We start from the raw sequence: 26,506 nt of genomic DNA, 5'->3' as shown, positions 1-26,506 counted from the left end.
AATACAATACGTTAATACTAGTTAATGTTTTTCTTATCCACCCAAATTTTGTTGTGTTAAAAAGTAAACTTAGGCTATGATTGATTCTCTTAGGCCCAAATCCAACGGTCTACATTTATTAAATTATCGGGCTCTAGTTTGAGCTTATTGTCTTCCAATATGAGTCATATGACATCAAAACATAACAAAAATCATTAATTTACATCCTAACATTGTTATTCGAAAAAAAACGATGTCTAAATGTTGCTAACATTTTAATCTAAATTAATTTTAACATATAAGTGTGTTATTTCTAACATAGCAGTTCAAATTTGACCGAGACATGTTCGATCACTATTGTCTAAGCGGGTTGGTTTAACTTCTTGTAACATTTAATGTAACACAACTATCTATTGATAAGTGAGATCATATGTTTTGAATCAACACACCGTTGGATAAATTTATAGACAAAAGGATTCACTTTGAACTTAGGTCTTGTGTACGCCCACACACCCGCCAACGTATGGCTAAGGCGTCTAAAAATAATGTTTTGGTTTGGTCAACATAAAGACCATGTAGGGCTGCATAAAACTTTATTTCGGCGTAATTGTTATGTAATGATCCACTTGTCCAACACTCGTTTGGAATAGCATAATCTCTCAAACGCTTAAATAAGACTCACCATAGTGATCACTTATCACTTAAATTACCCAATTTAGATTATCAATCTCTTATTGTGATTTAACACTTTACATATCCATGTAGCATGTTTCATTACTTGTTTGCATACAACTTTTTCATTGTAATTTGACGAAAATAACATGTCACTTTCATAATGCTTCTTAGACTATTTAGCCAAAACATACTTTTATTTGACATCTTGCTATATATACGCTTGACGCTTCTTAGCCTGATTATATATGTACGTGTGTGTATGTATGTATATATATGTTTCAGTGTGTGTGTATAATCAACGCAAAGATAAGTATGCCAAGAAAATGAAGGGCACATAGAATATTGAACAGGAACAATGGTTGAAAAAAGCCATAGATATTAATTAATATGACAAATAATGGACATAAAATGGCCAGACTTGGTCTAACAATATGCAAAGGTATTCATGCAATTATTTGATCTTTTTTTATTATTATTTCACTTTACATATTAATGTATGTTGGTAGTTAGATACAAAAAACCACGTGTTCATGATTATGAGTAGGGTGAGGAAGTGATTGTGTGTGTGATGCTTGAAACATAAACATGATTAATTAAAAGCAAGAACATAGATAATGATAAAAGAAGTTGAATTTGGTTAAAAAAACTAGTAAGTTTACTCGCGTGTTCACTTATGTGTAACCAAATATGAAAGTAAAAAAAAATGTACTTCACCACAAAGAATTCAAGGATCATAACTATTGTGACGATACAAGAAATTATGATGTTGAGTAGGTCAATAATGAGGCAACTACTAGAAAAAAAAATACTTCACTACAAAAAATCCAAAAGATCGTATACTGTGTCTTATAACGAACATCGAATTCTCATCTTTTTACCGATTATAATCAAAATGTTGAAAGATGTTAGTTATGTTGCGCTTAGTTTTTATCTAAAACATGAAGGAATATTGTTTTGTTTTTGTTTTCCGAATTTTATACTTAACTTTTTTTTAAAGTAGTAATAACCAAAAACATGCTTAAATTTTCGCAAATTTACCTTGTTTAGTGAGGAAATTTAGCTTTTAAATATAATTTTATTCTTGTGCATTAAACTTAGGGGCTGTTTGGTTCATTTAGATCTGAATGGGTCAGGTCTGAATGAGCCTCTGTCTCATTTAGCAATAACAAGTCTGAATAATTCAGATCTAATTTTAATCATTCAAATGTTTTTTCTGTTTGAAACCAAACAGTCTGAACTTTGAATGAATTAAATGTTTACATCGGAATGATTCCATTCAGATGTAAACAAACAGTCCTTTAGTATTATCTTTAGTATTATTTAAAGTTGTATCAAAGGGTTGGATTTGATTATGCAAAACCACTATAATTGTGGGAAATGTAGCAGAAAATAATGGGTTAATTTAAAAGGATATTCCACCCTGGCAAGGAAAAGGAGGTTTTGTTGTATTATTTATAAAGATAAGAAGCATGAAGAAAAATACATAAAGAAGAAAAGAGAGGGCCCAAGCTTTGTGGCTGCAAATTGCTGACCCCATTTTCATCTCCCTTCCCTTTCTTACCATTCTACTGGTCTTTGGTATTTCATTCAGGAGTCAATATTCCAATTTAAACAGTTATTTTAACTATTTTGAAAAATAAATGTTTATGCTTATGGTTTATTTATGGTAATATTACTTGTTATTTTAACTATTTTGAAAAATAAATGTTTATGCTTATGGTTTATTTATGGTAATATTACTTGTTTTTTAATGAACAATTCTAGTTGCTTGATCAAATACAAGAAAAGAAAACGTGTCTTGCCAATATATGTTTATACTCTTTTGTATTTGATACTTTTCGGTTTCCTAGCGTCTAAGGCTGTAGAGCTTTTGGCAATATAAGTCATGTCTAACAAGTCATAAATAGTAATGTTATGACCCCACAATCTATGAATATTATTTTTAAACAATTTAATTTTGCTATTCGAAAAGAGCTAGCGACTAAACTTGTTACTTGTTATACTTTTGAAATGAAATGATGTATATTATCTTTAATACGGTTATGAGTTACTTCTTACAACACAACCATAAATGTTTGTGTGATGGCATTAGTATATTTTTAAAACTGAATCGTGTCAAATTTATATTGAAATGTTCAATGTAATTTTTTTGTCTAAATAATTTTATTAATCTATTACTTAATTAATTAAGATACTTGAAATAGCTATCAAATTGGAAGCAAAGTTTCCCACCTTTTAGTGGGTTTTTATACCTCTAGATATGATTATTCTTCATTTTACCAAATGAGTGATCACTTAGTGACAAAAAAGAATTGAGGGATAAGAGTGAGTGACCAGTGAACCCTTTCTTTTTTGTTCTCCAAATAATTCAACCCACCTGTCTCTCTGTCCATGTGCTTCCACCCATCATCTTTAGATAGCCATAGTTAACAGAATTCCAGTGAATTTAAGCAAATTGCCATCTGGGTTTCTTTAATAAGTTGTTAATTGAAGTGGGTTTTAGGTTTCTTGAAATAAAGATTTGGGATTTAGTGGTCTTGAGAGAAAAAGATTCAAACTTGATATAAGTAAGTTAGGGGTTTCTTGAAAGATGACAAGTGTAGTGTGGTTTAGAAGAGATTTAAGGGTAGAAGATAACCCTGCTTTAGCAGCTGGTGTAAGATCAGGTAAAGTTATAGCAGTTTTTGTATGGGCACCTGAAGAAGAAGGCCATTATTATCCAGGAAGGGTATCAAGATGGTGGTTAAAACAAAGTTTATCTTCTCTTAATTCATCTTTGCAAAATCTTGGAACAACTCTAGTCACAAAAAGATCTACTGATAGTGTTTTAGCTCTTCTTGATGTCATCAAATCCACTGGTGCTACTCAGCTCCTTTTTAATCACTTATATGGTTAGTCTCTTAACTGTCTGTCTTTTTGTTCAAACTTATGATTATTAATTAATTTCCTTTTTGTTCTTATTAGTTTTTAGATTATCTATTCATTGTGATTTTGAGTGTTCTTATTAGTTATGATATTATTAATATTTTACTGCATGCCTTAAATTATATGTATTTGTGTTGAATTTAGTAATGATGTTTTATTTATTTGTATATTTTGTAGATCCTTTTTCTCTCGTTAGGGATCACCGAGCAAAGGAGATTTTAACTGAAAATGGGATTGTAGTACGTTCGTTTAATGCAGATTTATTATATGAACCATGGGAAGTTCTTGATGATGAAGGCCAACCGTTCGTTACATTTTCATCGTTTTGGGACCGATGTCTTAGAATGCCATATGATCCTCAGCCCCCACAACTTCCACCAAAAAAGATAATTTCAGGTTGATTTCTTCATGATTTTTGCTATGTATATGTTTAGTTTTATTTTTTAGTGTTTGTATAAGCATATTCTGCTTGCGGTTATCCAACTATTTAGTGGTCAAATTATCAGTTTACTAACACTCCTAGTGAATTAGTGATTGTCAAAAGGTGATATAGAACGTCATGTTTAACCATTTTTTAAAACATAGTTTTATACGCTTTTACTCACATCTTGGTTGTTTTGTTGTATCAGTTCCTTAAAAGATCAAAACTTGTTAACTGCTCAAACAACTGATTATTTGATTATTATAACTTCGAATACCATAAAGCGCATCCAAACACCATCTTCCAAAAAACCGCTTTATTATAGCTGGTTATATGATCCTAATTATTCAATATGAAATATCTAATTATATTATCATTTGATCCTAGATTCCTTATTGTAGTATCACATACTTCACCAAATATTATTATATTTCTTTTCAGGTGACTTATCCAAATGCCCTTCAGACACATTAATATTTGAAAACGATTCCGAAAGAGGAAGCAATGCTCTTTTAGCCCGGGCCTGGTCACCGGGATGGAGCAATGCCAACAAGGCCCTAACGGCTTTCATTAACGGGCCATTACTCGATTACTCCACAAACCGTAAAAAAGCCGATAGTGCCACAACATCGTTTCTCTCTCCACACCTACACTTTGGTGAAGTTAGTGTGAGAAAAGTCTTTCACCAAGCCCGAACCAAACAAATCTTATGGGCCAACGAAGGGAACAAAGCGGGCGAAGAAAGTGTTAACTTGTTCTTAAAATCAATCGGGCTTCGCGAATATTCAAGGTACATGAGTTTTAACCACCCGTATAGTCACGAAAGGCCTCTTTTGGGCCACTTGAAGTTTTTCCCATGGGTTGTTGATGAGAACTATTTTAAGGCGTGGAGACAAGGTAGAACGGGTTACCCGTTAGTTGATGCGGGTATGAGAGAACTTTGGGCCACGGGTTGGTTACATGACCGGATACGGGTCGTGGTTTCAAGTTTCTTTGTGAAAGTTTTACAGTTACCGTGGAGATGGGGAATGAAATATTTTTGGGATACTTTGTTAGATGCTGATCTTGAAAGTGATGCGCTTGGTTGGCAGTATATATCCGGTACTTTACCTGATAGTCGTGAGTTTGACCGAATCGATAATCCTCAGGTATATTGACTTTTATTTTGACTTTTCATGGTCAAACCACCCGGGAGGTTAGCAAAAATGGATGGATTGGGTAACGGGTCAAAACTTTTCGGGTCAAGTTGAAAATTTTTTCGATTTTACTCCTTGGTTTAACTTTTTTCTTGATTTTAAATAATTCAAAATGCCCTTGAAATAGGCACACTAATGAAAATTCAGAAGCTTTTGTGTCTGGTTTGTATCTTTTTGAACAGAGTGATGGGTATATTGACTTTTCATGGTCAAACCACCCTGGAGATTAGCAAAAACGGATGGATTGGGTAACGGGTCAAAACTTTTTGGGTCAAGTTGAAAACTTTTCTTGATTTCTTGATTCTCAAATGAACATAAAGCTTTTGAAACAGTGATATTATCGAAAATTTTGAAGCTTTTGTGTCTGATTTGTATCTTTTTGAACAGATTGACGGTTACAGTTTTGACCCGAATGGCGAATATGTAAGAAGATGGCTTCCTGAGCTGGCTAGACTACCAACTGAATGGATACACCACCCATGGGATGCACCTGAGTATGTGCTTCAAGCTGCTGGAATTGAGCTCGGGTCCAATTACCCGCTCCCAATCGTAACAATCGATGCAGCAAAAGCCCGATTACAAGAAGCCCTGACTCATATGTGGCAACAGGAAACCAACGCTCGAGCTGTTCTTGAAAATGGGACTGAAGAAGGCCACGGTGATTCTTTTGAAGACACCCCAATCGCCTTTCCACAAGATATGCAAATGGAACTGGAATTGGAATTGGATCGGGATCAAGAAAGTGTAAGAAACCGTACAATGCGCCATTATGAAGACCAAATGGTTCCGAGTTTGACCTCGTCGTTGGTGTTACGAGTAGAAGAAGAAGACGAAGCAGAATCGTCTGCGGATAATAGAAATTTAGCACGTGATGATAATAACAGAGCCCAAGTACCTACTGAAGTTTTGAATCATCGTATGCAATCGGTTTTGCCGCAATTTAATAATATCCAAATTGCGCTGAGGAATACGGAAGATTCTCCGGCGGAATCTTCGACTTCTAGAAGGGACCGTGATGGTGGTGTGGTGCCAGTGTGGTCACCCGCAAATTCTAGTTATTCTGAAGATAATTCGTATCTGCAAAGGCATCCACAGATCAACTGGAGTAGGCAACTTTCTCAAACCGGGTAATAATCAATTTCTACTATTTGGATAATGATCTCTATCACTGCTTGAAGTCATTATAGTCATAATCAATTTCTGTGGTTGGCTCAACAGAGTTTGCTTATAATCATTAAGTGCTTAATTGCTTATTATTTCTAATCTTTCGAATATATCTAGGTGCAATATTGAATATACGACTTTTTTTTTGTTTCTTTTAACAAGTTACATCATTTAAAAGATGTCTTCAATACCTTCTTCAAAATGAACTCGATACTCACATTTTTAATTTTTTATTATCTTACTAAAATATAACACATATTGTTGAAGAAGAATAAATATTTATGTATATTTTTATTCTTTAAGACTCTTATATTATCAGTTAGTTTATATCATGAAAGAATTTATTGCAGTGATGTCAGAATCTATTTTAACATTTGGGTCTGATAATAATGTATAGATTTATACTGGGATAAACTGATAGACCCATATTGAATATAACACAGTTACTTACAAAATGCGCGCCATACCATTACTGGCTTCTTGCAGTTGATTCCTGATTAAATAATATTTCTTAAAATGTTAAGATCACATACTTATATCTTTTATTATCTTAAAAAAGGTTTTCATCTTGTGCATTTGATTTAAACTTTCATACATTTTTCTAGAAGTCTCAACGACTTCTGAATTGCTAGCCATATCGTATGTGATCATACTCAAAAATCAAAATACATCAAATTTTGAGGTTTTTTTCAATCTGTTTGTTAGTTTTCAAAATTCAAGAAAAAATTTGTATCTTTTTCTACTGATCTGAACTTAACACATTTTTTCAATCTGCGTTACTATTTTTATGCCGAACTGACATGAAAGATGTCTTATTTCAAGAATTCTTGCCCTCACATGATCTACTTCACCTCGATCTCTTTGCTAAATGTCCGCATTTCAAGATTCGAAGCGCCCTAAAAAGTATGCATCTTTGGCATCTATTCCACACTTTCTTATATTTTCAAGAAAGTTTCATATCATTGGTATGTGTGGGATGGGGAATTTTATATATGAAATGAACCCAATGTAAATATAAATTATAATCAGATCATTGGTTTTGGCCAACTTTTTTTATAAATTTTGTTGGCTATTTTCTTACCAAGGAATCTTGAAAATAGGCATCTTCTGCTCTTCATTTCATCAAGGGGCAATTGAATATATTCCCTCCTTCTAAGACAATGTTTACTGTTTTATACTGAATTTTGAAACAGGTAAAATCTGTTATTTGAGAAGGTAGAAGATCAAAGATATTCGAGAACAAGAACTACAACCGTACATATTTTCTTCAATGGCTCTCAATTTGCAAGGCGGTCTAGTCCAGAGTCGTAACTTCAAAGTATAATTGTTGTGTAATCCATCATTAGCTGTTGTGTTCATATTGTTATGATGACATATAGTAAAGAAAAAAACAGTGTTTATTAGACATAAGATAATTCTGGGGGTCTCTCAAACCCAGAATTTTGACTGTTTCTGTTCATGTCGTGTATCGGATACCTATGCATTTGTGTAATATCGTCGAATAACAAACTTGTTCTAATTATTTGGTGCCATGAATGATAAACAGTGTGCTTGGTTTTTATACTATGATATGTGAATATACTGTTGGAAATGATCTTTTATAACCATGTGAACCACCAGATTAACTTGAACCTAATTTTATTCTAGTTTTAGTTATAGCATAAGGTATAAAGATTGCAAATGTCTTGTTAGAAACCAGAAAATCATAAGCAAACAATTTGATGACAAACTAACATTTAGATAAACATAATCATAAACGAACCCTAATAAATGAACGGAAACCCTAATTTAATATTGCTACGAACGGTTGTTTGCATTAACCGTCACTCTAGTATCAAGATTGTGTCAGTTTGTTTGGTGACATTTAAACCAACTAAATTTTGCATCGGGGACATCAAAATGGTAAAGGCGTCTCTTCAATCTTTCGAGATCGAGGGTTCAAATTCTGTAATGTGTTTGAATAAGTATATATTGTTTTTTCAATTGCTTATAGATTACAAGAATGATTAGATAAATCAACTATTTTATACGCATTTATTTTTCTAAATTTGATTTTAAACATTTTTACAAAAATCTAAAACTGTATTAAAGTAGGTAAATGCTTTCTTATTTATAAAGACCCTCTTGATAGAAATTAGTTGGCATTAAAACAATTTTCATTTCTCCTACTTTGTTTTTGTTTCCATTTTCTATTTTACATTTTTACTCGGTGTCAACGAACTGCCTCTTTGGTCTTGGTAAGCGATTGACACACAAGAGCTGAAAAAATCACTCCATGTGATGACATGAATAACGTAAAGACATAAACGCTTGTTACAACTCGAGAAACCACATATTAACTCCGAAAGGAAAGTAAATACCTAACAGACAATTTACATTGGTCAACAAGTCAAACTCCATCACGGCTCGTTCTCGCCTCCCCAAAAGAAACCGAAGCTAATGACTTTGAAGCCCATGCCGCCTTAGCCTTGGCATTGATGGCTCCATGCAGATTGCTTCTTTTGCAAGGCTCGGTGAGTGAAGTGAACAACTGTATCGCACGATTCATGTACAGTAACGGAAGTTTCCACAGGCTCTTAAACCGTATGTTTAGGTTCCTTCTTCTCCAAGAAACTCGAGCACATGTCATGATAAATGGATAACTCAGGTAAACCAGCCTTAAAACCACAAAAATGGTGGCTAATGTTAGGTAAGTCTCATGTTGAAGCATGTTTACAGGGGACTGGGCCCATGAAAACGGGCAGTTTTCAGCCCCGCTAATGTTTCTCTTCTTCTGCTTGTGTACGGTTTCCATCAGGGTTGTTTCATTGATTGATTCAGGTTTAATGCCTACACATACAATTGTTTAATGTAATTTACAATCAAGAATATAACAAAATTTCATGCATATATACCTGTAACGTTAGTGTAAAAATGGATAAGAGAGTCAAGAGTGCGAGAGCCATGGTAGCGCACGCGCATTGTTGAGTTCAAAATAATGAGAGTAGGAAAGCCATGAACTCCATATTTTGAGAGTATGCTGCACACACCAAATTCGTTTTGTTATTACATATTATAAATAAGAAGACCGACATGGCTTATTCTTGTTCACAAACAAACCTTGGTCTTATAACGGATTGTTGAATTGCAAAATGAGGAATTGAAGGATACAAGGAAGCCATAAGCGATAAAGTTGGTCTAAATGCGAGGGAGAAGGGGCACCAAGATGCATAGAATAGGTAAACGACATAAGCTTGAGCATTCTTGTTAACCATAATAGTTAATGATGTCTCATCTCCCTAAAATAAAAGATTTAGAAAACAGAGTGAGTAACCAAAAATCCATACAATCATCTTTCATTAATTACAAGTTGTAAATATAAGTGAAGGGGTATGCACCCGCCTTAACATCGAGCGGGGCGGGTCAACCCACAAGATATAGACAAGAGGCTTGAAATCAGGATGTCATGAAGACACAAAGCCAAAACCTATGCGCGTGGCGCATATCACATATGCTCACGCATCACATATGCTCACGCATATCACATATGCTCACGCATCGCATATGCTCACGCGTCACATATGCTCACGCATATCACATCTGTGCGTGGCGCATATCACATATGCTAACGCATATTACATATGCTTACGCATATCACATGCTCACGCATATCACATCTGCGCATGAAACATCTGCGCGTGAGAATAAAGAGAAGACCTCGCGCATCCCCAGGATAGGCGCATATCACATATGCACACAACCAACCACGTCCTTATCCAAATCAGGATAAGGACAACCATGATTGTGCTCATCAGACAACCTTCCAGAATGTATCTTTTAAGGAATAAAGAATATGCTGATGTTGACAGCTGCCAATGAAGGGTGGACAACTCAGCAAAGCCCATGTGCTACCACGTGATGGCACATGGGTCAGGTGAAATACCTTGGTCAGAGAATAATCAATGAAAAAGCACCAGGTGTCCTAAGTACACGTGGCGCGAAGCAATAGGAGGAGGCCAAAAAGGCCCTAATTGGGTCTGAGCCCAATCATTGGAAACCCTAATACTATAAATACCACACCACCTCCACAGTTGGGGTCAGGCAAGAAAATATATTCTAAGTCCTTACTCATTTTCACATTCTTATCTTCTCCTACAATATCTTATTCTCACACCGGAGGGTTACCCCAAAGAGGACCCCTTTGTCCCTTTCTGAGGGGTAAGCTCACGGTGCTGTTCGTTTTGTAGGTGGAAGAACTCGTGTCTCGGAAAACCATCGGTGATATAGCACACTCATACCCGAGGAACGTAGATCGAATACAAGTAAGTCGATTCACGCTTCTTCATTGGCGCCATCACCTGTTACAACGGCAACAAAACCACTATTTCATCAGTTCTCTCTGAAAATCTTCACCATGGTTTCCGGTGTTCGAAACAATGATCAAGTTCTGGAGGATAATGAGCTTGAGGATGTTAATGAGGGACATCAGGTTCTGAGGGCGCCGCGTGACACTGCGCGCACCATAACCATCCCTTCAACACAACACCTCATAGCCAGACTGAAACTCCTCCAGACGATCTCACATTCCAAATTCTGACTGGTACAAAACAAAAAGGACCAATGGGTCCGGAAGTTGAAACCAATGACCCTAAAGAATGGCTCATAAACGAACAACGGCGTTTAATGGACAAATACAATGAGCTGGTAAAACATAAAAAGTTAGCCGACTTAACACAGAGGCTCGCATTTGATAAACAAACCATTCAGGAAACAACAAAAAAGACGCGCGCGCCGGAAGACGGTCACTCTGTTCACACCGAACACGCTGATATTAGTGATGAGGAAGAGGTGCACAGCATGAGGAAGATGCGAGATACTCATGCAGGAGGTTCACAGCTTCGCGCACACATGAACATAGCACCTGGAGCCAAAGCTGATATGGATCTATACACACCATACAACCCATAAGCGAAAGGGCAAGTGGACGTAACCACACCATATAGGCCAGCCATCTTGGTAAAACATTCAAAATTCACTGAGCGCATTGCGAAGGCTCCCATTCAACACAAAACCAAGATGCCAAGTGGTTTAGGCAAGTACGATGGTACAACAGATCCAGATGATTTCTTACAAGGTTTTTACAACACTGGAAACCTAGAAAGCTGGACAATGCCAACATGGTGTCACATGTTTGCTCGCTGCCTCACGGGTGCAGCGCGTGTCTGGTTCGAAAGCTTGCCGACAGGACAAATCGAAGGGTTCGAAGAGCTATTGGAAAAGTTCCAGGCTCACTTTGTACAGCAGCGCAGACACACGCGCGACACTGATGACATCATGCACTGTGTGTGCAGGAATGATGAAACCATTGAAGACTGCATAACTCGTTTCAATCAGGAATCTCTTGCAATTGGAGGCATCACTGAACAACTCTTGCGCGTGGCCTTTATACAAGGTGCGCGCAGTGATCAACTCCGCAGAGCTCTCGTGAGCAGAGAAGGAATGCCAACCACTTGGGCTAAGCTTATGGAAGCATCGCGAGTCTTCGCGCGAAATGAAAAACAAATTGCCCAAGACAGAGCAAGAGATAGAGGGCATCAAACAGAAGCACCACGCAACAATGAAAAGAGGGGCAAACAAAACTCCGTATGGTCCAGGTTGCAACAAACCAATTATTCTCCCGCAGAAAAGCAAGCGCAACAAAGTTCACCCCAGCCCCAAAAAGACATTCTTAATCGCGGAGAGGGTGACAAGAAGGAAGGAGGCAGAGAGACTAACAGACCTCTACCAAGAATATGGACTCCCCTCACCAAAACGCCTTCGCAAGTGTTAAGCACAGAGAATGTCCAGTTTAAAAGCCCCAGGCCATTACTCCATAAGGGACCACCAAACAGTGGCAAATATTGTGAGTTTCACAAATCCAAGGGCACAACACCGATGCATGTCATAATTTGAATGATGCAATCGAAAAAGATGTGAAATCAGGCAAGTTGGCTCACCTAGTAAAAAAACCCAAGACCAGAGAATGAACAACCAGACGGAGCTTCAGCCAGTAAAAAATTCAAAAGAATCTGTGTAGCTGAAGGAGGAAGGCAAAGGCAAGGATCGAGGAAGAGAGGCGCGCAAATCCAAGGGGATTGGCGCGAGCAACAAGTAATCTTCCCAAGAATCAGAGGAGGCCCGTCTATCAGCAGTCCCCTAGTCATCACTGCACACATCGCTCATTATGAGGTGTCAAAAGTCCTGGTGGACACCGGCAGTGAATCAGACATCATGTATGAGCAATGTTTCAGGAAGTTGGATCCAGCAGACCAAGCAAGGCTCGAAGTTGTGAATGCACCAATCTCGGGTGTCTCAAACGAAATTATTCACCCCCTAGGTCAGATACAATTCGAACTAACTATGGGGGATGAAAAGCACAAACGAGCTGAAATTGTCAACTTCTTGGTCTTGCCCACCACTTCATGCCATAATATGATCTTGGGTAGAGGAACGATTGCCCAATTCAATGCCATACCGTCACCAGCGCACGGCGCGTTGGGGTTCCCAACACCAACAGGAGTAACATTTGTGTATCGAGATCATTTATGCGCAGTAACAAGTACACCTCGAGAGGGGAGAATGAAGCTTCCAGTGGCAAACAACGCGCCAGAGGAATGGATTCTCAACCCAAAATTCCCAGAACAAACAATCACAATCGGAGCTACGATATCAGATGACACAAGGGTGAGAATGAAAAGATTGCTCACAACGTATATGTCAGTCTTTGCGTGGCAACATTCTGATATGACTGGGGTTCCGCGAGACCTGGCGCAGCACTCTCTCAACACATTCAACTCTGTAGAGCCAATCGCTCAAAAGAAAAGAGTCATGGGAGACGAGAAGGCAAAGGCCATGAATGAGCAAGTAGAAGATCTACTGCGCGCGAATATCATTCGCCCAATACGATACCAAACATGGGTAGCCAATCCTGTGATGGTAAAGAAGAGCAATGGGTCATGGAGAATGTGCATTGATTTCAAGGACCTCAACAAAGCGTGTCCAAAAGATTGTTACCCCCTCCCAAACATTGACGCGAAGGTGGACTCTGTGGCGCCATTTAAGCTCAAATGTTTCCTGGATGCCTATAAGGGCTATCACCAAATTCAAATGGCACCACAGGATGAAGACAAGACTGCTTTCAGAACTGACAAGGGTGTTTTCTGTTACACAAAAATGCCCTTTGGTTTGAAGAATGCAGGAGCCACTTACCAGAGACTCATGGATGCAGTTTTCAACGAGCAAATTGGAAAAAACTTAGAAGTCTACGTGGATGATTTGGTGATTAAAAGCAGGGAGGAAAAACAAATGCTCAAAGACATCGAAGAAACCCTTCGGCGCCTAAAGGAAGTAAACATGAAGCTCAACCCGAGCAAATGCACATTCGGCGTGGAAGAAGGGAAATTTCTCGGCGTAATGGTCACCAAGGATGGTTTCAAGGTGAACCCAGAGAAGGTGGAGGCTATCCTCAGCATGCCCTCACCATCCACCATGAAGGAAGTTCAAAAGTTGAATGGTAGATTGGTATCAATTAACAGGTTCCTAGCGAACCATGCAAGCAAATTTACCCCATTCATTAACACATTGAGAAATTGCCTAAAGAAAAGCCAATTCAAGTGGACGCCTGAGGCCGAGCAAGCTTTCAGTGAGATAAAAGAATGTCTGATAAACCTGCATGCGCTCACAGCTCCACTACCTGGCGAAACTCTAACGTTGTACCTGTCAGCAGGAGAGCGCGCCATTGGCGCAGTATTGTTGGTGGATCGCAAGGGAATCCAAACACCAATCTATTATGTAAGTCGGGTGCTGACAGATCCTGAGACGCGCTACACCATCATAGAAAAGTTAGTTTTATCACTAACGCATGCGTCGCGCAAGCTTCACAGATATTTCAATGGTCATCCTATTGAAGTCCTGACTGATTACAACATCCAGCAAGTCTTGCGATGTCCCGTGCTCTCAGGAAGGCTGACAAAATGGGCGCTGGAATTAGGGGAGCACACGATCACCTATAAGCCTCGTCCAGCAATCAAGGGACAAGTCTTAGCTGATTTCATCGCAGAAATCCCTGAAGGAAAAGTCGAAGAGGCTCAGCGCGAAGTAAACCCTCCGCAAGCCAATAATGAAGAAAACGTTTGGAGATTATTCACTGATGGAGCTTCAAACAACGAAGGGTCCAGCGCAAGCCTCAAACTGGTGGATCCAGAAAATCATGAGTATACTTACGCAATCAGGTTGGATTTCAAGAGCACCAACAAAGAAGCTGAGTATGAAGCCCTGCTGGCTGGTTTGCGCATCGCGCACAAGTTCGGAGTTAAAAAGCTAGAGGCTCATGTAGATTCATACCTGGTAGCAGCACAAGTCAATGGCCTTTATGATGCCAAGGAGAACACCATGCCTCTGTATCTAGAGCAGGCGAGGAAACTCACCGAACAATTTGACTTTTTCAGAATCATACACATTCCGCGCAGTGAAAATAAGTCTGCCGACGCGCTGAGCAAGATGGCATCAACCAGCTTCGATCATTTTGGCAAAGATGTCAGGGTGGAAGTAATGAGCAACCCGTCGGTGGGAGCGAAGTCTGTCCTTGTAATTCATACAACACCTTCATCATGGATAACTCCAATAATGGAATTCTTGAGGGAGGGAAAGGTACCAGACGATCGCGCACAGGCGAGGAAGATAAGGCACAAGTCGCAGAACTACGAACTGCTTGATGGTACGTTATATCGACGCTCTTATCTTGGACCGCTCATGAAATGCCTAGACGCTGAGGAAGCAAGCTATGTGATCAGAGAGATACACGAAGGAATCTGTGGAATACATGCTGGCCCGCGCATGGTGGTTGCCAAGGCAATGAACGCAGGTTACTATTGGCCAGGCATGTACTTGGACGCGTTAAAAGAGATCCAAAAATGCAAAGCGTGTCAGAGCTATGCGCCAAACACCATGCGGCCAAAGAACAACTTAATTCCGGTGACCTCTGCATGGCCTTTCCACAAATGGGCAATCGATATTGTGGGTCCCTTACCACAAGCGCCGGGGCGAGTAAAGTTTTTGGTAGTGGCAGTAGACTATTTCACAAAATGGGTTGAAGCAAAGCCACTGGCAAAAATCACAGCCGAGGCAATGAAGCAATTTATTTGGAGCCACATCGTATGCCGTTTCGGCCTGCCCATGGAAATCGTGAGCGACAATGGCAAACAATTCACTGACAAGAAGATATCCAGTTGGTTCAAGGAATTGCGCATCAACCAGGTCTTCACTTCAGTATACCACCCTCAAGGGAATGGCCAAGTGGAACGCGCGAACCAAAGCTTGCTGAATGGGCTGAAGAAAAGGTTGGAGGGAGAGTCCCATGCATGGGTTGAAGAGTTACCTAATGTCCTGTGGGCGCACAGGACATTAAGCAAAACCAGCAATGGCGAGTCCCCGTTCAGCTTAACCTATGGAACGGAGGCTATGATTCCAGCAGAGATTGGATGCCCATCCTATAGAGTGCTCATGATGAGTAAGACGGATAACGAGCGCGAAAGGAGGTTGGATCTCAACTTACTTGAAGGGCGCAGAGAGGCGGCTATCATCAGTGAAGCCAAATACAAGAAAAAACTAGAAAAATATTACAATCAGCGCGTGAAAGAATGCCACTTCAAGAAGAATGATTTTGTCCTTCGGAACAATGAAGCTAGTCGCGCAATACCCCCGGGAAAGATGTCTCCCAACTGGGAGGGACCTTATCAAGTCTCGGAAGAATTGGGAAAAGGCGCATACGCTTTAAAAGATTTAAATGGAAAGAAGATCCCGCGCACATGGAACGCAGCACAACTCAGAAAATGTTTCATGTAAAAGTTGTTAAGTTTGTAATCAATGCTTTTTAAGCCATTATGAATAATGATACGCGCTATTTTTTTCTTAATATGCGTTCTATTACCTTTTGTATACATGTTTCACACTTTCCTTTATTAATTTTGAGCAATACGACAACATTGTATTGACATCAAACTAAAAATAAAACGAAGTAAAACATACATGCGCGAGCTTCAAGCTCAAACGCGTTAACGAGTTTTAACTCTAAAACGTCAGGGCCTTAGCCCAATAATATGAGCCTTAGCTCAGGGCCTTAGCCCAATAATATGAGCCTTAGCTCAAATTACTCATAGCATCCATCCTACGTATTGCGCAGCTGGACCATAAAAATACCTAAGCACAGCTAAGGCAAAGCACATGCCAAAGCATAGTTGTTAAAGTCTCAGGTCGAGGTCGCGCATGGGATTATAATGGATATTAGAGTAACACATACTGACACGTAAAGGCTAAAAAACTCATTCATAATTCCCTATAATAAATGCGCGATAACGTCGCGCAAAAGAGGAATAATGAAATGCCAAGGCACGTGTCAGCATATTCAAAATATCGCAAAATAACTTGAAATATGACAACTGTTAAGGATTAAGTAAAAATAATTTCCTTACAACCTTGTTCAAGTTTCAATGTGTAAGCATACGTTATATTCAACAAGCACACGCATGCAATATAAAGAGATGAATTGGGAATGCGCAAGATGCGAATAAGGGAAAAACAAAATTTCATTCCAAAACATAGAAGTTTACAAATTTACAAATGATGAGGTAAAAACTACAAACACACAAAAAAAAAACAAGAAGGGCTTTTCAAGTCTCTATATCAATATCAGCCTCTTCATCGTCCTCATCATTACTTCCTCCCTCAGCATCTGGCGCAGCCCGCTCCTCGTCATCTCCAAACTTACCATAATCAAGCTGTTCGTCTTGAATGCAGTCGTCTTCTATCACGATAGTGTCAGGAGTAGGTCCTTTGGCCACGCCAGAGCCGCTGGCAGAGGTAGCATTGCCCGCGCCATCATCATTGCCACCAGTCCCCTCACATTCATCAAGTAATTTCTTTAAAGCGCCAAGATCGGGCTGGTCAGCAAGCGCGGCTATCTGCAAGCCACAAGAAACAGTATGAGTACAAAAGATTATGAAAATAAGTCAAGTAAATTCATTAAGGTTAAAATACCTGCTCAATGATTGGAATTGGAGTATTCAAGTACTTCTCCCCCACCTCAGCCATGTCAGCGCACGTCGAGCTGATAAGGGTAGTCGGATGGATTCTTCTTTAGCATGCCATATTCATAACCATCCTTAAACCCTTCAGCCCGACCCACCAAGGGCGACGCGGCATTACAATCCATCACAAGGGTCTGAAACTCGTCTGAGTATTTCATCGCATAAGCGCAACGAGTCACACCCTGTGAAATTAGCCATTGACGGTCCTGCGCGAGGGAAGAAACAGACGTCTCAAGAGCAGGAATCTGAGAGTTTAACAACTCAACAGTTTCCTTGGCTTGTTTTAGCTCTTCTTTGTCAGACGCTGCTGCCGCCAAGGCTTCATTCTTTTCCGCTCGCGCAGCATCGAGCTCTTTCTTCAGGCGCGCAACCTCACTCCAATAAAGATTTCAGTATTAGCCTGCGCAATAGTTTGGTCACGCGCCTCTGCTTCCAACTCCAAGTCACGCGCTCGACGCGCGTACTTGGCCGCATCTGCCTCTGCCGCTTGCAGCTTCTCCCGCGCAGCTTGCAGCTCAAGCCCGCGCTTCACAAAAGCAGCGTTGGCACTTGCCCGGTTCTCGCTAAGTTCTGCTTGGAGTTTCTCAGCCCTCTCTCGGGCATCAGAAAGATTCCAAGCAGAAACCTTAGCCTCTTGCTTGGCCTCCACAAGGGCATCACGCACTTTTATATAATCATTGCGAAGCTCTTGGGAGGCAGCAAAGAACGCAGACCCAGCAAAAAGGTGGTCATTAAGCAAGTCCACGCGAGCGCGGTCCTCTTGAAACCTCCTTTCAGCCGGAGGAACAGAGTGAGCCCAGAAGTCTTCACATACGCCCATAGATTGGAATGAGCTCTCTTCAGTGATATTCCAGCTCGGGCGGTATATGTGATCGGCTTCCTGCAAACACAAAGCAACGCAAAGAAACGTTTTAGTTATCTAAACACTAATTTGGAAGTCTGCGCAGCGGAGCAAAGTAAACTTATACCTGAGGAGAACCGGCAGAAAGATTAGCGCCAGCTGATGAGCTCCTGCCTGCCCCATGAGAAAAGGGCTGCGCCACAAAATCTCGTGGCGCTATAGGGCTTGCGCGGCCACCATCAGAACCTTCAGAGTTAACCTCCTCATCATCCTCTGGAACAGGTCACTTTTCCTGCTACTTGGAAGAATCAAAAATAGTCTCACGAGGAGGGCTGCGCGCAGGAGGAGGTGAGGGAGGTCTTGACGCTGTTAGAGTAGCGCGAAAAATAGTCTCCTGCTCCTTAGTGATCCCAATGAGGGGAGGTTCAGTACTTGTGGGAGCAGGAGCAGAACTAGCGGCGCCAGCGCTAGTGGTACCACCAGCAGCTTGTGTGCCAGCTATAATGCCTATGAAAAAACCAACAAGGAGAAGTGATTCATGACTTGAACTAAAGGAAAAAATCAGACAATCAAAGCGCAATAAATACCTTGGCGCACCGCAGTCCGCGAATTAAGCATCGCCATGAAGTCCATTTTCCCCCTTTTTGAGGGCAAAACAGAGGACTTCAAGACAACCTTCGGCATAGCCTTGGCACCTTGCTGCGCCTGAGGTTGAGCCACCAACGTTGCCGGCTCTACAAACATTTGAGTGAACAAAGCTTCATTAATAACTCTATCGGAATCACGCTCATAAAGCCACAAAATATAAACAAAGTATACCTGTTGGAGAAGACGAAACAGCAGGCGCAGCACCGCTTCCCTTGTCCGCCGCATGCAGAGATGATGTGGCAGCACCATACCTCGTGTGGACTGGAGGACTGCCCACACCTTGAGGCAAAGAAGACGAGGAAAACTTGGATGTAAAACCCTTGGTTTTCTCAAGTCCCTTCGCTTGAGTAGGAGGAAGATTATGGGCAACAGAGGCATCATCTTTTTTTTGTTTTTTACTGGCCCCTGCGCCAGTTTTGCCTTTAGCCTTGCGCTTGAGTTGCGGCGCTTTAGCTTCTTCCTCCTCCACTTCCTCTTCCACAAGCTCCAATTCATAATTAGCGAGCACATCTACAATACGCGCAACAGAAATGTTAAAACCAAATTTGGTATTCTAAGGGCCTAAGCACAAATACAAAGGCTTACCAGGCGCATCGCTGTCAAAGCAAAATTCTAAATCGACAGGGATGAACATATCATCGAAACGATCAGGGAAAGCAATTTCCCCAGCGCTCAGCGCGACAGAGCCACCTTCCGTATGCTCGTCATAGGCGGCGTGGATGTATTCCTTGCTTACTGCATAAAACAAGACAAGTGATATCAGCAAAACGAATTATACTCGTGCAGAATTAATGCAATGAACAAACAACCCACCTAAGCCATCAACATGGATGACAGGCTCAGTCGCGCTGTCAGTCCACCTCTTGCTCATGCCAACCCCCACCAACGCTTCCTCGCAAATTTTCCTGGCGGGGGATGGTTCAGCAGATAACTTCTTAACCCACGCGCCAGATGGATTCTTAAGAACGTCATCATCCGCGGGCGCGGAAGTAATCGCGCGCATAGTCATGCGGATGGGAATCACACCAGCCTTGATATAAAAGAATTTTTCAGCCCAGTCATGAAGGCTTTTGAAGGAAACAGTGCAGCACTTAACCTTCTGACTGCGCGGTGTGAATGAGAACCAAGAATCTTGAATTTTTGGCTTATTAAAATATTGAAAGCGCCGAGGGGTGGGCTCCTCGCGCTGAGCTTTGCACATAAACTCAAAATGAGTCATGCGCACTAATCCACAGGGATGAACTTGAGATATGTGAATCCCGTAAAACTGGAGGAGCGCACCTATAAACCTCGTCATCGGAAGACGAAGATTACAGTGGGTGAAAAAATGAGAGTATAAAGAGATATAGCCGGCGGGAGGATCTGCCGCCGTTTGCCCGGTCGCCGGGAGCAGACAACCGTACTCAAGGAGAAAACCCTGAGAGGCGACGAGATTATCAAAGTCAGATTGTTTCAACTTGCAGGGAGTCTCATCCCATCTCTTCACTGCCTTGCTTTTCCCTCCCTCCTCCGACGAGGCCTCGGCAACCCGTTTACCTTTGCCGGTCTTCTTCAAAGTAGACATAACCACTGATTTTACACGGCGTTTACTAGGGGAAATTGTGGTGTCTGGGTTATCAGACATACAATTGCAAATCGAACAATATGGTCACTGTAAGGACGGAATTCAGGGAAAAAGACGAAAGCTCTTAGTCGGAATGTAAATTGAAGAAGCAAGAGCTCTGAAAATGACAATGGAGATGAAGAAAAAACCATTCAAAAGGTTTGGTTTTATAGGCCCAGGGGAGAGAGAAAAACAAGTAATAATCAGATCTACGCTCACGCGCCCCCACGCGCAGGCGTAGGCCAACATAAGCGCGACACGTGTTCCTGACACTGTATGAGGAGACGTGAAAGGCAACTGTAGCACCTCGGGCACGCGAAAGGTCTGACACATAACGTCTCCATCTCTGATGCACTTCGAGCACGCGAAAGGTCTGACACGTAACGTCTCCATCAATGATGCATGTCAGCACCAACCAACCACGTGCATTGACGATTCGTTTTAACCAAAGGGATAGAATTTCGCGCAACGCACATATGAGAAATGAAAAAGAAAAGACAAACCCTGTTAAAAAAGAGCAAACTATTAAGTCTAATATCTATCTTACCTCGCTCGCGCGAGACAAGACACACATTAGACTGGGGTGCTTGAAGGGGTATGCACCCGCCTTAACATCAAGCGGGGCGGGTCAACCCACAAGATATAGACAAGAGGTTTGAAATCAGGATGTCATGAAGACACAAAGCCAAAACCTATGCTCGTGGCGCATATCACATATGCTCACGCATCACATATGCTCACGCATATCACATATGCTCACGCATCACATATGCTCACGCATCGCATATGCTCACGCGTCACATATGCTCACGCATATCACATCTGCGCGTGGCGCATATCACATATGCTCACGCATATTACATATGCTTACGCATATCACATGCTCACGCATATCACATCTGCGCATGAAACATCTGCGCGTGAGAATAAAGAGAAGACCTCGCGCATCCCCAGGATAGGCGCATATCACATATGCACACAACCAACCACGTCCTTATCCAAATCAGGATAAGGACAACCATGATTGTGCTCATCAGACAACCTTCCAGAAGGTATCTTTTAAGGAATAAAGAATATGCTGATGTTGACAGCTGCCAATGAAGGGTGGACAACTCAGCAAAGCCCATGTGCTACCACGTGATGGCACATGGGTCAGGTGAAATACCTTGGTCAGAGAATAATCAATGAAAAAGCACCAGGTGTCCTAAGTACACGTGGCGCGAAGCAATAGGAGGAGGCCAAAAAGGCCCTAATTGGGTCTGAGCCCAATCATTGGAAACCATAATACTATAAATACCACACCACCTCCACAGTTGGGGTCAGGCAAGAAAATATATTCTAAGTCCTTACTCATTTTCACATTCTTATCTTCTCCTACAATATCTTATTCTCACACCGGAGGGTTACCCCAAAGAGGACCCCTTTGTCCCTTTCTGAGAGGTAAGCTCACGGTGCTGTTCGTTTTGTAGGTGGAAGAACTCGTGTCTCGGAAAACCATCGGTGATATAGCACACTCATACCCGAGGAACGTAGATCGAATACAAGTAAGTCGATTCACGCTTCTTCAATAAGGGTGCAGAGTGTGATGAAATGAATTTGAATTCATGTATGCATGTATGTAATAACTGGATTCTACTAGCAACCAAGTGAGGATAAAAATAAAGAATTGTAATCTAATCTAATAATAATATGCAAACAGAAAGAAGGAAGGAATGAATTAAGAATAAAACATAATAACAAGTTCAAAGGGCTGTAATTTATTTATTTAAATAATAAAAAGCCTAATTACGATAATGATACATACCTCAATAACATCAAGTCCATGATTCAAGGTACAAACCGGACTAATAGTAATAGTAATGATTGAATCCTTTATCGATTTGATAGCTGGGCAAACCCTATCTGCTGCTGCGTGTGGTAGCGTAACAGCAAAAATGGTGAAGAAGAATAATAATAATAATACTTTAAATCGCCTTGGTGAACTCATAGAATCAAACAATTTCAATTTCAATTGCAAACAAATTGAAATTGAAATGAAACAGTGATACTAGTAGTAAGTAAATGAATGGGGGTGGGGGTGGTGGTGGTGGTGGTTTCAGATTCCAGTCCACATGAACAACAAGAAACAAAGAAAAAGAAATATAATAATAATAACAATAATAATAAATTTTTAAAAATTTTTACATATTTCCCCTTGCTAAATACCCTTAATTACATATATCCCTAACCCAAAAATCAATTACATATTTCTCATTTTTATATTAGTTTTGGGGAAATATGTAATTAAGGATGTTAGGAAGAGGAAATATGTAAATGCCCCTAATAATAATATTAGTACTTACTGTTAGCCAGCCTTTATGGAATGGAACTCGACTCCTTCAAAATTATCTATATAGATAAAAACCCAAATGTCGATGCCACAAATTGCACCTTTTAAGATATTAGATATTCTGTTGACCTTTTATAGAATAGACTTTGGATGCTAAACAAATTGTTGGCTTGGTGTGATGGCTGAAGTTATTTTATTTAACACTTGTAGCATGCGCAGGTTCTATTCCCCCTAGCAGCATGTGTTATTTTTATATACTTCTATGTTTCTATATGTATGTATTGTTTAATTGCTTTTATAGTTTTTTTCTTTTCAGTTTGTTATGCATGTTTTATTTGTTTTAAATATGATAACTTGACGAAATTATTTTTTAGGTTTAGTTTCGGTAATTGTTATAAACTTAACTGATTTCGATCGAATTCGTGTTAACTAACTACTACTACACCCATGTTTTAAACATGTTAACTTTACGAAATTTCTATTTATTTGGTTCCGATACCATAACAAATGTAGCCAGAATTTTTTGTTTTAAGCATGTTGGTATTTTGTATGTACGATTATAACTACCATTATTATTTTATTTTTTGGGTTTAATGCATATGCCGGTACGAGCCTGACCGATAGCGATCACATTCGCGTCACTTTGATTTTAAGTTGTATGTGTGTTGATACCGTTTTGAACGTTTATAAAGTTATAGTTTTTGATTTAGTGTTGATGACGTAACGAAATGAACCGATACCAACCGTACCTGTGTCTCGCTGCCGTAACTCGGCGGTTTATTACCTAGTATAATATTAATATACATACAATCACCAGGTTTATTACTACTTACTGTTTTTGGGGTGGTAGGTGGTGAACAGTGGTGGTGGTGGTGGTGGTGGTGGATGGGTGGTGGTGGTGGATGGTGGTGATGGTGGACGATGGGTGGTGGTAGACGGTGAGTGTTGGTAGGGTGTGAAGAAGTTGGATATTAGTTCATTTTTTAAAAGGCAAGGGATCCTCCCACACCACCCTTACACCATTTTTTGTCTATACGGCTCGTATAGGGCTATACGGTCGTATAAGACCTGAATCGTGTCAGAGGTTTTCTTCCATCGTTTATTGTGCATCGTATAGGCCTATACAGCCGTATAGACATTTTTGAAAAAAAAATGATGACCATATATACAATATATGTGATTTATACGGGTCGTATTTGGCTCGTTTATAGACACTTTTTTTTTTTAAAAAATGATGACCAATATATACAATATATGTAATTTATACGGGTCGCATTTGGTTCATTTATCTTAACGGGTTTAAATGTTGAGCTCAAGCTTAGCTCGTCAAAAGCTCAAGACTGTCTAGGCATATTTGTTGCTTACATATAATAAAAATTTGAGGTTTTTTTAACATCTAGTCAACATACATTAAAATAAAAATGCACCCCAAAATTTGAGGTTTTTTTAAATCGTTTTCCGGCAACGATTAAGGCAGTCTGAATGTTTCTGCAAATGTTTTCTATACGGTCGTATAGCCCTATACGACCGTATAGCTTTTATGGTTTTGTCTGAATGCAATACGAGACATTTAATGCCTATACGGTCGTATAGGCTGCAAAAAACTGTTTTTTTTTTGTCCCCTTGTCAGGCATGTGTATCCTATATGGCCGAATAGGCCTATACGAGCCGTATAGGCATGTGGGGGGTGGTGTGGGAGGATCACATCATTTTTAAAACCATAAAAACACTTTTCAGATCTAAAAAAAAAAAAGCTTCAAACTTTTTAAGCAAAAACAAACAAAATCTTAGTAAGCTATTCGCTACCTATTTACGTCAACTTCGGTATTCGTACAAGCATGTTTACAATATTTTGGTCTTTGATACCAATTGAAAGACACCTATCTAGCTTTCTTCATTTTTCTATAGAAATTAATACATTTATGAAACATTTTGTATTACAAATGAATTTGATACTATTTTTGTTTTCTTGATTATCCTTTGGTCATAAATGAAATTGATAGGATTAATGTAGATTAGGGAAAAAGAAAAACACTATCAAAGCGGGTATTAAACCATGCGTAATCAAAACTCTTCACCCTTAGACGTTTTTGTGACACATGGCGGTCCAGTTAGTATTGGAGGGTTTTGTAAAAAGAGATGTGGTGGTAAGAAGCCCACAACTCTCATGCAATCACTACACCTTCACTTCAGACACAAAATGCTTGCCAAAACTTAGAGGGGGCTATACCGAATTACTTGTATCGAACCAATACATTTGGTACAATATTCGGTATCCAGTTTTGTTAAAATTATGTATTGGTATCTTCACTGCCAATACCGGTTAAGTATTGATCTCGACCCTACATGAGATATATTGTGCGCATTTAATTAGAACTAAAGGGATTGTAATTTAAGATGTGTGATAAATGTGTTATATTTTAAGGGGCAATTATATATACCACCTGCTAACTTAACTAATTACATATATCCACAACCTTAAACTTTTAATTGCATGTATCCCGTTCCTTACCAATAAATATTACATATTTACTCATTCAAATAAAATTAGCTTAAAAAATGACTTCTACCCTTTATTATAATAAAACTATCATTTTAGTAGACTTTGTGTACAGAAATCACATATTAACTATTGAACAAAGCAAAAGTAAAAGAAATCAAAGACTTTGGTTTCAATCTTGAACAGTTGAAATTACAAGTCAATAAAACAAACTTGAAACTAATCAATCACCGATTCTAAAATCAGTTTCTTGTGTTTTAGTACTGAATAATTTCTTCGTTGTAGACCAATTATTGAAGCAACATCGATTAAGTCAATGACATTACAATCATTAATTGCAAATTCCTCCGCCTCTCATGAATGAAATTCAGTTGATGAAGAAAGGGGATGATTCGCCGTGGCAGTAAAAGCAGGCGCTGACATCGAGTATGAAAATTAGCAGGTGACGAACTAAGATATATGTAATTCTTCCTATTTTCTAAACGGTTGGAGGTTTCATTTTAAGAGTAGGTTTGGAGAGTGTTTTGAGTTAGATTTTCGAAAAAATAACTTTCTGAATAGAAGATAATTGTGTGTTTACAGTTCAATACAACATTGGAATTTACAATTTACAATATATGTATGAAAAAGAATCATCTATAAAAGAAAACGTGTGAAATCTTGCTTAAAAATCACCCAAAACATGCTTACAGTCAATTAAGATTGTAGTTTCTTTGCATAAATTCGAATCATTGTCAAGGGTAATGCCAAATAATAAACGAGCCTAAATTATAGCTCATTAAATAAACGAGCTCGCCTAGTCTTAGGAGCCTAAACAAGATAATTTAAATAAATAAAATAACTTTATTAAGCAATAATTTAAATTATATAATAAATATTACTATATATAAAAATTGTGATGAAAATATATATGTATATAGAAAAATAATTATATATTTGAAAAACAATAATGGAACCAACCTTGAACTCAAACAAAATACCAAGCCAAGCCCAAGCTAGAAAACTTATTAGCAAGCCAAACTCAAGCTTTAGAAACAGGTTGAAACATGCCGAGTTCAAGATAAGCACCAGCTCAACTCGTTTACACCCATGTAACACAAATATCAACAAGTGTTATGTTTAA

The 26,506-nt window shown here is 39.4% G+C and overlaps 3 protein-coding genes across 4 annotated transcripts in view; 1 reads left to right on the top strand and 2 right to left on the bottom strand.

The window, feature by feature from the left end:
* The window catches only part of LOC143533933 (high mobility group B protein 3-like), a 158,120-nt gene that overhangs the window by 62,705 nt on the left and 68,909 nt on the right, over nt 1-26,506 (bottom strand). The window lies entirely within an intron of this gene.
* Nucleotides 2,889-7,926, top strand: LOC143533912 (cryptochrome-1-like). 2 transcript variants are annotated; one of them, XM_077028539.1, is made up of 5 exons: nt 2,890-3,545; nt 3,757-3,975; nt 4,442-5,148; nt 5,584-6,323; nt 7,554-7,926. In XM_077028539.1, the coding sequence occupies exons 1-5, from the start codon at nt 3,245-3,247 to the stop codon at nt 7,555-7,557; spliced, it is 1,971 nt and encodes a 656-aa protein (XP_076884654.1). In that variant the 5' UTR covers nt 2,890-3,244; the 3' UTR covers nt 7,558-7,926. The 2 variants fall into 2 exon arrangements, with proteins under 2 accessions (XP_076884655.1, XP_076884654.1); XM_077028540.1 differs by lacking the exon at nt 7,554-7,926 and having other exon boundaries at nt 2,889-3,545; nt 5,584-6,327.
* Nucleotides 8,696-22,582, bottom strand: LOC143533911 (5'-adenylylsulfate reductase-like 4). The gene is made up of 4 exons (XM_077028538.1): nt 22,359-22,582; nt 9,460-9,638; nt 9,255-9,379; nt 8,696-9,189 (listed from the first exon to the last, which is right to left on the bottom strand). The coding sequence occupies exons 1-4, from the start codon at nt 22,539-22,541 to the stop codon at nt 8,750-8,752; spliced, it is 927 nt and encodes a 308-aa protein (XP_076884653.1). The 5' UTR covers nt 22,542-22,582; the 3' UTR covers nt 8,696-8,749.

This window comes from Bidens hawaiensis, unplaced genomic scaffold, assembly GCF_021521415.1.
Source record: "Bidens hawaiensis isolate Kalapana, Puna unplaced genomic scaffold, B.hawaiensis_p1.1 tig00009951_1, whole genome shotgun sequence".
NCBI lineage: Eukaryota > Viridiplantae > Streptophyta > Magnoliopsida > Asterales > Asteraceae > Bidens > Bidens hawaiensis.
The sequence above is the reverse complement of the archived record's forward strand: the minus strand, read 5'-3'. Positions and strand labels throughout refer to the sequence as shown.